Raw genomic sequence first — 14032 nt, 5'->3', positions numbered from 1 at the left:
AAAAAATAGCTTTTCCTCAATAGAGTAGATGATAGAGAATATTTTTCAAGAGAGATCATTCCAAAAACTTTGGCTTTGAAACTTACTTTTACATTTACATTTGAGTTAGGGTTATGGCTAATGGCCTAGCAATTCATAGTAAATAATAAAATTAAGAAAAAAAGTAAGCTTACACATCCTAAAAAATGTATTTTTGCACTCTTGTGTAAAAGGCCTAATTCTATTGATGATTGAACAATTGATTGATTGGGGCGGGGACAGAGGGAGAGGGAAGGTGAGTCTTAAGACTCCAAGCTAAGTACAGAGCCCATCACTGGGCTGGATTTCACCACCTTGAGATCATGATCTGAGCCAAAATCAAGAGATGGATATTTAGCCACAGAGGTGCCCCAGAAAAGGGCAGTTTTTTAATAACAAGAGGAATCCTAAAAATATTCACCCATACAGTTAAAGGAAATATGATTCTTAGAATTTCTCATTTGGTATATTTCTATAAATGCTTTAATTCTTGGGGCACCTAGGTGGCTCAGTTGGTTAATCATCTGCCTTCAGCTCAGGTCATGATCCCAGAGTCCTGGGATTGAGCCCCACATCAGGCTCCCTACTCAGTGGGGAGAGGGAGAGAGAGAAGCAGGCTCTCCCCATGCTTTCTCTCATTCTCTCTCTCATATAAATAAATCTTTTTTTTTTAAAGTACTTTTTTGGTTTCGGTGATAATATTTAGACCTATTCTTGTCATTTAATTTTTATTGTAAATTTTTTTCCAGCATATACAAAAGTAGAGCCAGTAAGTCATGTATTACTACCTAGCTTAAAATATTTATACCGTTTTGCCTTTTTAGTTTCATCTGTTCTTCACCACTATCATTTTTTTTTTCTTGGAGTACTTTAAAACAAACATCAAACATTATTTCATTTTGCCAGTACATAAATCAGAATCGATTTCTCTAATAGTCAAAGTGAAGTACTTTTAAATATTTAAATCTGTCTCTATAATACCGAAGCACATCTAACAGAAATAGTAATGTTTTAATATTATTTGGCACCTAGTTCATGGTCAGTGTTCTCTAGTTGTCTTTAAGAAACGTGTTTTTTTTTTTTTTAACAACTTGCTCAAATTAAAATCCACAGGTTTTTTACATATTGCATTTGGTTAATGTGTCTTTATTCATTCTCAATTTAACTTAGATTAGATTCAGTCATCCTTACCATATCTGTCATTAACATTTGGGGTCAAAATACCCTGTGATTCCTTGTTAAATTTTCTGTATGACAATAAATAAGAGTTCCACAATGGAAGAAAAAATTGGATAAAGATTTGTTAGCACTTAAGAAAGTAAAAATAAGCTTAACCTACAAATATATGACAAGATAGTCAATAAAATACCTAATTTAAATGGTAATAGTATGGGGAACCAGAAGGTTCATTGTGAGGGAATTTGATGCCTCTAGCAAATTTACCCTTTAATTAAAATTCTGGGATATTTGTAACTTGTTACTCCCTAATATTTGTATTTGGCTGAAACTGATCTTCTTGGTTACTCTCCCTTATTAGAATTTCCTGGATTTTTAATGCAATATTTTCATTTGAGGGAAGCAATTTGAGTAATTCTTTTGATAGACTAATTCTAATGTTACCTTCCATTCCTTTATCTTTGATCCCCTTTTCTTTCCGTCTGCTTTCTCAGCATTGGTTTTTATAGCTTTAAGGATTCCCTGGTGAATGACTGTCAGATCTGTGTTTCCAGCATTAACTTCTATTAATAGACATTTGTAGTTGTTGATCTGTCAGTGTTCCCAAAGCAAACTCATTACATTATCTTTCTTCCAAAGTATTGTTTCCCTTTTGGACTTCTCTATTTGGACTTCTAGCATAATAAAATAGGATCTCTTGCCATTTTTTGAGAATCTAGAACTAGGCTCTTCATCTGTAGTTTCTCTGCTCTTCCCACCATTCCTTAAGTTAGATTTCATTACTTAACAGTTTATATAGATGAGGAAACTGAGGAAAATAGGTTGGCCAAGGTCACATAACTAGTTTAAAAGGCAAATTGAAAATTTGAGTGCTGATGTGTCAAGCCAGAAAGTCCACATCCTATCCACGATGCCTGTTTTCCACGCATGTATATATACACGTGTATGTTTTCTCATTGTAAAATGTTAAGGGCGGAACCATATAATAGGAACAATTTCAATCACATCCCAAAAGTAGATGTTTTTTCTTAGACCTTAGAACTCAAAAGTTCTTATGACTTCATATTTTGAAACTTTTTTCCAGCATTTTATTCTTTTTTCATTTTTATTCTCTAGCCTAATATGTGTTTTGTGTTTTTTTCTAATTATTATGGCTTTTATCTGATGTTTGCAGCAATTTTTAGCTAGTTTTGCCCAACTATTTCCAATATTACCTTACAAGTGAACAAGTATATTTAGTATTTTCCCAAAGTGTAAATGTATTGCCATTAAGCAATGCTTTGAAAATGGCATGCTACCATTTATATATGAAAATTTCAATTTTATTTTTCCCTTTGTGATACATTATGAATAAAATCTAAGGTTCAAAGAAAATATTTTGCCTCAAATTGTTTTAAGCTCTATTATAATTATATATTTTTCAAAGGGATGAGTTATAGAAGAAGAAAACATAGCTCATATTTAAAAAACTTATGTGTATAATTAGAATCCTTTTACTTGTATTGTCCATCAAAAGCTGTAACAGAACAACTTTGAAGTTGTTAAAATGGCTTAATATAAAATAACATTTAACAACATTGTACTTATGGTTACTTCATTTTTAACATCAGAAATTGTCTTTGCTTTTTACTATGTTTTATGTTGTATTCATTTAAAAATCTAAAAGGAAATCTATGCAAAGAAATAATTGCAGTTGATTTGTTCTTGTGCAGAATGTACGTAAGTAAATCAAGTGGGTGCATTTATAGATTTATTCCTTATTTTAATCCATAATTGTATTTCTGCCTAATTTTATCAATCTAAAAATTCTTAATTCTAAATAATGTATATTCTGTAGCAATAACAGTGTGATCTTGCCTTTGTTGTTCATATGAAATAAAAGAATCTGACTTCCTAGTTATTTTTATAAAAAGTTCTCTTTTTAGAGAATTGTTTTTAAAACGATCATTAAAACTACAGATGTAAAAAATAAAATAAAAAAATAAAACTACAGATGTAAATTTTAGGTTAGAAGTGCATGAATATCGATGTAATCATGTAATCGTCATTATAATCATTTTAAGCCTACACTATAAAATATGAATGTTTTTCAGTGTCACCTCACAAACTGCATGGTTGTATTTTTTCACAGAACACTCCTATGACGCCTTCACCAGCTGTGCAAGTGCAGAGCCAGCCTAACACTTCCCAGCCTTCTCCATTCAGTGCATCTAGTCAACAAGGGGATCCAGTGAGAAAACCTGGACACAACTTCATGTGTCTGTGGCAGTCTTGTAAAAAGTAAATGGCAATTTTATTTGATACACATAAATGTTCTTTTGTTCTTTATATTTGTCATCTATACTTCAATGAAAATTTTCTTTTGAAACCGCTGAAGTCTTTGAGCAAAAATACTTTCTGTTAAGAGGGATGTTTATGTAGCTCCAGTGGCATTTAAACTAAGAAATTTATATAAATGGTAGACCTTCCTTGCCTAATGGTAGGGGTAGGTTATTGGGGAATTTGTTTCAGTATTAGCTTTTAAAAAAGAAAATCAGCTAAGCATTTAGTTCCATATTTGTTTATGAAAAGAGATAGGTTTTATAAAGTGACTTGAAGTTGATGGCAGCCATAGAATTTCTCTATTGTAGCAATTTAAAGATAATGATCTGTTAGGAAGACTGACTTGTCTTAAATTTGAGTTTGGGTTGGACATCCCATGCAAATTATTTTTAAAGCTATGTCATCTCACAATTTAATATCTAAGATGATTAATGAGTAGAATTGAACTTCCTAAAACAGGGCTTTCTTACACTTGAAGAAATACTTGAGAATAATGTTGGTTAAAATAAGATAGTTCTTTTAACATTTCTCAACCATGACCCTTTGCTTTGTCACTTTTTAAAGGTCTAGGACGAAGGCACTTGTCTTAATAGACGTAATACCCTTCATTTTTTAGGTATCAAAGATTCCATTTCCCTCTGATAGCAGAAATTACCACATTCATTTAAAAATTATGCTTGCTATTCCTAATCTTTATGATATACTACAGACATTGTACTTTACTGTAAACTTCATATGTGGGCTTTTTGTGGGACTGTGATTATCACTGTAGCTCAGGGATTATTAATAGTGTGCACAATTTCTTTGGACAGTGTTCATCAAACTTTAAATCTCAATCCAGTAAGGATATCATGAAATCATTTTGTCTGGTCTCTACCTGTGGGTTTTTGCTGATTTCGTTTAGTTTTGTTTTTCCCAAGAAAAAAAATGAATAAAACATACCAGATTCCATCATATTAGTAAGGGTAACTATTGTTTCCAGTTTTACATGTGTATAGTATAGGCATGTGTGTACGAGACTATAGTGTAAAATCTGTTTGTCAAAAGGTAGTTTACAAGTCAGTGTGTTAGGTGGTCTCTGATTATTTCTTTGATTTGTTTATTTTGACCGTCTTGTTTTGTTTATGTTATAATAATCTGAAACTTTTTCACCAATGTCAATTGTATTCTTTACTTTTTTCAGATTTTTTTTATCTTTCCATGCAAATGGAAGCTTATGGAGTAGGGGGGTCAACTAATACTGTTTGTTGACTAAAAAGTTTGAGAATAGCTACTTTAAATGAAGCACTTACAGTATTTCAAGAAAAAAGTTGCTGAAAGAGCTGATGAGCCTAAATGCACAACCCAATTTCCCATCTTGCTAGTAGGATCAGTGCTACAAAATTTGATATGTGCCTCCTCTTTGGAAGTCTTTTTTGAATAAGACTCAGCAAGGCTTCCTTAGAGCTTGTCATTTTTTAAAGCCATTTTTAGATGCTGCAATAGTAATTCAGTTTGATTCTGCAAATATTTATCGAGCACCCTCTGGGAGGGTGTATGTGCTATGAGTTAGAAATAAAAAAGATCATTCTCAGCTTTTGGAGAAGCGCATCCAAAAACAAATTTATGGTATAAATAAGTGCTATAAAAAGATAGTTGGCAGCATAGCGGACAGTTAGTGTAATGCTGGGGGTAGTTAGAAAAGTTTCACTACAGAGGCGCCTGGGTGGCTCAGCCCATTAAGCAGCTGACTCTTGCTCTCACCTCAGGTTGTGATCTTGTGGTCATGAGATTGGAGCCCTCTATCGGGCCTGCGCTTAGCGCAGAGTCTGCTTCAGATTCTCTGTCTCCCTCTCCCTCTTCCTTTGCTTCTTCTCTCTCTCTCTCTCAAATAAATAAAATAAAATAAAATAAAATGGAATGGTTTCACTACAGTCATTACTTTTGAATTGAGTCTTAAAGAATGTGTAGTGGTTTGTCTTGGAAAAATAATTTTGGTTAGAATAGCAAATACAGGAAATTATAGAAGGAGCTCAGAAGCCCAGGGATCTATGAGAAGTATAGGATACCAAGAGCAGAAGGGCATGAAGAGAATAATGACTTATATTATTCAGATTAAGTTTTAATTCCAAGTGGAAAATATATATCATTGCCATTGTTCACTAAAGGCTATATTCTAATTTTTTTTAAAATAACAAATCAATTTTTCTTCCTTGTTTCCATCAGATTTTAATTAAAATTATTTCCTTCACTGATACATTATTGTGAAATACTCCATATTTAAAGTTGAAATCACTTACCATGCGCTCTTTTCCTTTCATGGAATTAAAAATGACTTTGGTTATACATTTAACCTCTTTTTCATTCTGTGGTACAACCATATTTTACATGGTGTTTTTGTATTTGTAATTCTTCTTTTCTTAATTTAATATATTCTTTTCATCCAGCCACTCACTCTTCAACACTGCACATCAATAATTGCTTTTTTTAGATTTATTTATTTACTTTAGAGAGAGAGAGAGAGAAAGAGTATGAGCAAGGAAAGGGGCAGGAGAGGGAGAGAGAATCCTTAAGCAGACTCTTCCCTGAGTGTGGAGCCCAACACAGAGCTTGATCTCATGACCTTGAAATCATGATCTGAGCTGAAATCAAGAGTTGATTGCTTAACCGACTGAGCCATTCAGGCGCCCTCAATAATTGCTTTTTAAATCAGCAGGCATTTATCTCTAAAAAATGGGGACCCCAATCTACATAATTTGCACCCTTTGCAGAAAATAAGCCTTCAATATTGTGAGTTCTTCAAATATCCTTTCAGAATTTCCATTTCTCCACTTGTATTTTGTTTAGAGTTTGAAATGAAATCTAAGATTCAAACATTGCTTTTAGTTGAGAAGACTTTTAGGTTTCTTTTAACCTGTATATTGCCCTTTCCTCTCTGTTAATCTTTTTTTAAGCTTTTGTTGATAAACACAGGTTATTTGCCCTTTAAGAACATCACAATCTGGATTTTACTGGTATCATTTGGCATGTTACTCCTGACCCTACAGCTAGTAAATTAGGTCCAGATGTTTGATCGGATTTTGATTTGAGTTTTATGAAGAGCATTTTAGAAGAGGCATTGTGTACTTCCATTAGGAGATATGTAATGTGTCTTTATTTGTGATATCAACAGCCACTGAAGATCATTGCCTACATCCATTATTTCATTAAGAGTTGTAAAATATAAAAATTCCCCTCTTTATCAACTGTTCGATTTTTCTGAGGAATAAGAAGTTCCTAGAAAAGAAGCTAGATAGTTTATATATGATATCTCTTATTTACCAATTTTCAAAGTATTGTGTTACTTACTTGAATTCTTCGCAGGTGTCCCATGAAGTTTAGATTTTGTGTTTGTTTTTCATATCATTGTAAGTGAACTTATGAATTTAAAAATATTTGAGGTATTTTAGTCCATTGCAATTGTTATTTCTTGATGTTCAGATTGCCTCATCTTTAGCTGGTAAAGATCTATTCATGCTGGTTCCCAGTTCCTTTGGTTGATCTTAAAATACGTGATCTTAATATGTCTTTGACAGTTTCCTTGCTGTCTGTTAGACAAAACGTTCCAGGCTTATCTTGTACATTTCCTGCCATACACATGGCATCAGATTTCTCCAAGGAGGTCTTTTAATGAATGGGAAATAGTATTTAGTCTAGGTTTGAAGGAGTATGCATTGCTTTTAAGTTGGTTAGTGTTCTAGACATTTTAGTAGACATACTAGAAAGACTAAAGATTTTTATTTCATGCTTAGACCTTCTAAACTCTTAGATCACATAATATACATTTTGTTGCTTTCCGCTACTTCAATTTTTTAACTTTCTGATCCATCTGTATTTTAGTTTCATGTATAAAGTGAAGCATGAAGATAGCTTTATTGTTTTCCAAATGGCTAACATATTGGTGCTTATCTTTCCCTTAGGTGTTTGAAATTCCACCCTTGATATATTAAATTCCTGTATGCTTTGTCTGTTTCTGGATTACTTATTATCCCACTGGTCTCTGTCCTTATTATACCATCACTTTAAATTTGGATATGGCAAGATCCCCCTCCAAATTTTTCTTTTTTCAGGGTGTTTCTTAATTTTTTTCAAGCACTTATACCAGGCACTATGCTAGATTTTGAAATGAGTGATTTATAAATTGGGCTTAGTACATATACAGATACTATCCTTTCAAATGAACTTCAGAATGTTTCTAGAGATCAAAAAAAAAAAAAAAGCATGTTGGCATTTTTGTTGTAATTGCTTTTAATGAAATTTTTGGTAGTGTTTGTCTTATGGTAGTAAACATTGTTCCAGTGTTATTTCTTCCCTTAAAGGAAAAAGGTATCAGCTTATGGTATTATAGTCTTTTTTTACCCCAGTATAGCTTGAAAGTTTTCTTCACATACATTAATTGCAGAACTTATTGCTAGTTGTGCTTTTTATTTTTTTGTTGCTGTCATAAATTTTGACGACTTATACTATATTTTCAACTGTTTTTTTCTATATTAATACCTCTTATTTTGTCCTCTTGTCCAAGTATAATATCTTATGTTTCTAGAATAGTTATACAATAGTAGTGATAATATTCATCCTTATCTTTTTAAAAAAAATAGTAGACTATTTTTTAGAGTCGTTTTAGATTTAGAGAAAAGTTGAGCAGATAGTGCAAAGTTCCCATATATTCCCTCTTGCTAACAGTTTCCCTAATATTAACATTCTGTATTAGTGTGATGCATATGTTATGATTGATGAGTAATATTTATACATTATCATAAGCTAAAATCTATAGTTTACATGAGGATTCACTCTGTGCTATAGTTGTGTGGATTTTGACAAAGTAAAATGTCACATATTCATCTTTACAGTATTGTACAGAATAATTTCACCACCCTGAAAATGCCCTGTTTGATCTGTTCATCTATCTCTCTTCACTACCTCTCATCTTTCCCATGCCTCCATGCCCCTAGCAACTACTGATTTTCTCTATAGTTGCCTTTGCCCAGAATATATAGTTGGAATCATACAGTATGTAGTTTTCAGACTTTTAAGACTGGTTTCTTCACTAAGAATATGAATTTAAGGTTCTGAACTATGTCTTTTTGTGGCTTGATTACTCATTTCTTTTTATTGCTGAATAATAATTCTGTTGTATGGATGCATCCGTTTATCTATCAAAGGACATTTTGGTTCCTTCTAGTTTTTGGCAGTTAGGAAGTTACTATAAATATTTGTATGTAGTTTTGTTTTGTTTTGTTTTGTTTTTTTTCTTCTAAGTAAGCTCTGTGCTCAACACAGGACTTTAACTTACAACCTTGAGATCAAGAGTCACATGCTCCACCATCTGAGCCGGCCAAGTGCTCTTGTATGGACATGATTTTTAACTCCTTTGGGCAGTTACCTAGGGTTACAATTTCTTGATTGTATGGCAAGACTATATTTAGCATTGTAAGAAACTGTCCAACTGTTTTTCAAAGTGGCTGTACTATTTTGTACTTTTCACCATCAATGAATGAATAAGAAGTTCCTGCTCCTGCACACCCTCACCACCATTCAGTATTATCAGTTTTTTAGATTTTAGCCATTCTAATAAATGTGCATTCACATCTATGTTATTTTCATTTGTATTTCCCTGATGACAAAAGATGTTGAACATCTTTTCATTTACTTATTTACCATCTGAATATCATCTTTGGTAGGGTATCCAGATTTAACCTATTTTTTAATTAGGACATTTGCTGAGTTTTTAGTAATATATAGGTGTTAGATTTTGTCATACCTGTTTTTTCTTTTTCTACAGCTATTGATATGATCATATGATTTTCCTTCTTTAGCCTGTTGATGTGATGAATTATATAAATTAACTTGAATTATCCTTGCATAGCTGCAGTGAAGAAGTTAAATAAATATGCATATTTTTCAGCTTAGCCTAAGATATTTCTTTAGTATTCTTATATTTGGCCTTAGTGGTTCAGCAAAAGGCATACAAAAACACAGTGCATCCTTCATTTTTCATTGGTATGTAGTTTTTTTTAATGTTACTTAATAGATTTACTAATATTTTTCTTGAGGGTTTTTTTTTCCCCAAAGTGAGCTCCACAGTACCACAGTATAGAGCCCAGTGCAGGGCTTGAACTCATGACCCTGAGGTCAAGACCTAAACTGAGATCAAGAGTCAGATGCTTAACTGACTAAGCCACCCAGATGTGCCACCCTTTGAGGATTTTTACACCTATGTTCATGAGAAATACTGGTCTATAATTTTTCTGTCTTTGTATGTTTTTGGTATTAGGGCAATGCTGATCTTATATAATGAATTAGGAAATGTTCTCTCTTTGTTTTCTGGTAGGGATTATAGAGAGTGGTATCATTTCTTCCTTAAATTTTTGGTAGAATTCACCAGTGAGAGTATCTTGGCCTAGTTTTCTTTTTTGCAAGATAAACCATTGGTTCAATTTTTTCAGTAGTTAAGTTTTATTCAGATTATTCTTCTTGTGTGAGTTTTAGCAGGTTGTTGATCATTCATTTCATAAATTACCAAATTTGTGGCATAGAGTTATTCATAACATTTATTATCCTTTTAATGTCCATGGGCTCAGTAGCAATTAAAGAAGCTTTCATTTCTGATATTAGTAATTTGTGCCTTTTTGCATTCTTTTTCTTGCTTAAGCTAGCTAGAGATTTATCTATTTTATTGATTTTTTTTAATTGATCTTTTCAAACAACCAATTTTTGGTTTCATTGATTTTTCTCTGTTGATTTCCTGTATTTGATTTCTACTCTAATTTTTATTTTTTTCTTCTGCTTACCTTCATTTATATTTTTACTTTTTTGGTTTCCTAAGGTGGGAGCTTAGATTATTCTAATGTATACATTTAGATCTTTTCTAATTATATACATTTCATGCTATAACTTTCCCTCTATGCACTGCTTTAGCTGTATCCCACAAATTTGGTAAGTTATAATTTCATTATCACTTAGTTCAAAATATTTTAGAAGCGTGTTGTTTAATTTCCAAATATTTTGGGATATTCCACCTATCTTTTTGTTAGTGATTTTTAGCTTAATCACATTGTAATCTGAGAGCGTACTTTATGTGATTTCTGTTCTTTTGAATTTGTTAAGGTGTGTTTTATATCCCAGATGTAGTCTCTTTTGGTGAATGTTCTAGGTGAGCATGAGAAGAATGTTTTTTCCATTGTTTTTGAAGCATTATATAAATGTCAGAGCCAATTGATTGATAGTGTTGTTTAGTTCAACTATATCTTTACTGATTTTCAGCCTGCTGAATCTCTCAGTCACTGATAGAGTTGTGCTAAGTTTCCAAATATAGTTGGTGGATTTGTCTGTTTTCTTCTTGCAGTTCTGTCAGATTTTGCTCATTTTTTGATGCTTTGTGTTAGGAGTACAGGCCTTAAGACTTCTATGTCTTTGCGAAGAGTTGACCTCCATATCATTATGTAATGTCCCTCTTTATTTCTCATAGTCCCTGTACTCTGAAGTCTGCTTTGTCTGACATTAGTATAGTTACTTCACCTTTCTTTTGATTACTGTTAGTGTGGTATATCTTTCACCATCCTTTTATTTTTTGGGAGGGAGGGTGGATGGAGCATAAAGTGGATTTTAATGTTCAAATTAATTATTAGTCCCCAACTTTCAACTTTGAATATGATTTTCTCTTCTTCCCCGTAGGTTTTCCTCACATAAGTCAATCCTTCAACTGTTGCTAACTACCTTTTAAAAAAATTTTAATTGAAAAAAAAATTTTTTTAATTGAAGTATAGTTGACATACACTATTGTATTGTTTGATGTGTACAGCATAGCCATTTGACAGTTATACGCATTACACAACATTCAGTATGCTAAGGTTACCATGTGTTATCCTACAAAGTTATTATAGTATTATTGACTAAGCTCCCTATGCTGTACTTTTCATCCCCATGACTTACTTATTTTACAACTGGAAGTTTGTACCTTTTAATCCCCTTCACCTATTTTGCTCATTCCCCAACCATCTCTATCACTTTACTTTTAATCTGTGTTTTTATATCTAACCACACATACTTGGGTTTCATTTTGTTTATCCTCTCTGGCAGTCTCTTTGTTTCTTAATTAGTGTATTTAGATCATTCACATTTAAAGTGATTATTGATATAGTTGCATTAATAACTGTCATATTTACAAATATTTTCTATTCATTTCACTTGCTTTTTGTATCTTTTGTCTTCACATGCTTTACTTTCTTTGGTTTTTAATGAAGTAATTTATATGATTCCATTTGTTCCTTTTAGCAAATCAATTATACTTCTTTTAAAAAATTTTTTATTGGGGCAGCCCGGGTGGCTCAGCGGTTTAGTGCCAACTTCAGCCCAGGGCGTGATCCTGGAGACCCGGGATCAAATCCCACATCAGGCTCCCTGCATGGAGTCTGCTTCTCCCTCTACCTGTGTCTCTGCCTCTCGCTCTCTCTGTGTCTCTCATGAATAAATAAATAAAATCTTAAATATTTTTTTTATGATTGTTCGGGTTATATGTTGATGGCTAATCTAGTTCACTTTCAAACAACAATGTGTAGTACGAGTCCTTTGTAATGTAGTATTCTTGCTTCTTCCCTCATGTCCTTATGCAGTTGCTATCATTCATTTCACTTATCCAAAGATTTAATCACCAAATACATTGTAGCTGTTATTCTGAACACTTACCTACTAAATCCGTTAAAAATAAGAAAAGTAAAATATTTTATTCTACTTCCATTCTTTCCTTCTCCAGTACCCTTCCTTTCTTTATATACATCCCAGTTTCTGACCTCCATCAATTTTTCTTCTGTAGTCTGTATGAAGAACTTCTTGTAATATTTCTTATAAGGTAGCTCTACAGTGGCTATTATCCACTTTTCTTATAAGGTATGCCCTCAGTTTTTGTCTGAAAAAAGTATTTCTCCTTCACTTTTGAAAAATAACTTTGTGGACAAAAAATCTTTTTCTCTTAACTTTAAAATATTTCATTCTACTCTTCTTGCTTATGTGGTTTCTCAAGAGACATCAGGTAATCTTACCTTTGTTGTGCTATCAGTAAGGTTTTTGTGTTTGCTATTTTCCATCTAGCTACTTTCAAGATTTTTTGTCTTTGGTTTTTAGCAGTTTGAATATAACATGCCTAGGTGGTGTTGTTTTTATATGTATCTTATATGGTATTCTCTGAATTTCCTAGATCTGTGGTTTGGGATGTCATTAATTTTGGAAGATTCTCAGCCATTCTTACTTCAAGTATTTTTTCCATTTTTTTCTCTTTCCTCTTTCTGATATTCCCATTACACATATGTTGCAACTTTTGTAATTGTCCCACAGTTCTTGAATATGTTTCCTTTTTTCATTTTTTTTTCTCTTTATTTTTTAGTTTGAGAAGTTTCTATTCATACATGTTTAAACTCACTGATTCTTTTCTTGGCTGTATCTCATCAAAAGCATTCTTTTTCTTTTTCTTTTTTTTTTTTTTAAGATTTTATTTTTTAAGTAATCTCTAACACGCAACAGAAGACTCAGACCCACAGCCCTGAGGTCAAATCACATGCTTAACCAACTGAACCAGCCACTCCTCCACCCACTGAACCAGCCACTCCTTAAAGACATTCTTTATTTCTGTTACAGTATTTTTTATTTCTGGCATTTTTTTTTATTTTTAATATCTCCATTTCTCTGCTTACTTTACCCATATTTTTTTTTTACATGTTGCCACTTCTTTGCGTGAGTCTTAGCATATTAATTATATTATAATATGCTATTAGCATATTATATTAATCATAACTATGTTTAGTCTGCAGTATGATAATTTCAAAGTCCCTGCCATATCTGAGTCCAGTTCACATGCACCGGATATCAGTTAATAGGAACTGAGGTAAAGAGACCTTTAGTGTTAAGTTTTATATTTACCTGCTTAGGAATTATGCTGTATTTAATGTTTGCTGTAGCAGTAAGTGAGAGAGGCTTCAGTTTCTTCTAGTGTCCTTTTTCCCCCCTCCCTTGTTGTCTTTGGGTTTTGTTAGAAGCTCTTTTTTTTTTTTTTCCCAAAGACTTTAATTTTAGGGCATGTTGGAGCTGGGGAGGGAGGGAAAGAGAATCTGAGGCAGACTCTGTGCTGAGTGCAGAGCGCCCATGGGGCTTGGTCTGAAGACCCATGAGATCATGACCCTAGCCAAAACCAAGAATCAGATGCTCAACTGACTGAGCCACACAGGCACCCTGAAGCTCATTGTTAAATTGAGTCTGTATCTTACAGCTTTCTCAGTTGTAATCCACTGTTATTATACTGGAGCCTGGTTGATAAGGTATGCAGATGGGAAGCATTCTATAATCTCATGATTAAATCTAACTTTTATTGGGCATGAGTCTAAGGGCTGTGACATGAAGAAGAGTCTTTCTTTTATTTTCTTTATTTTTCTCCCCTTATGTGAGACAGGGAATTTGGAGGGCTCAAGTTATCTAATTGCTCCTTCCCATCAGCCAGGTAAGGCTTTGG

General features: G+C 32.8%; 1 protein-coding gene across 6 annotated transcripts in view; it reads left to right on the top strand.

The window, feature by feature from the left end:
- The window catches only part of ARID2 (AT-rich interaction domain 2), a 167432-nt gene that overhangs the window by 123063 nt on the left and 30337 nt on the right, over positions 1 to 14032 (top strand). For all 6 annotated transcript variants that reach the window (XM_026000163.2, XM_026000164.2, XM_072765490.1 and 3 more), the window contains one exon: positions 3326 to 3474. In XM_026000163.2, the coding sequence (XP_025855948.1) occupies positions 3326 to 3474 (149 nt within the window). The remainder of the gene's footprint in view (positions 1 to 3325; positions 3475 to 14032) is intronic.

This window comes from Vulpes vulpes, chromosome 8 (assembly GCF_048418805.1).
Source record: "Vulpes vulpes isolate BD-2025 chromosome 8, VulVul3, whole genome shotgun sequence".
In the NCBI taxonomy this organism is placed as follows: domain Eukaryota; kingdom Metazoa; phylum Chordata; class Mammalia; order Carnivora; family Canidae; genus Vulpes; species Vulpes vulpes.
This window is presented reverse-complemented; position numbering and strand designations above follow the sequence as displayed.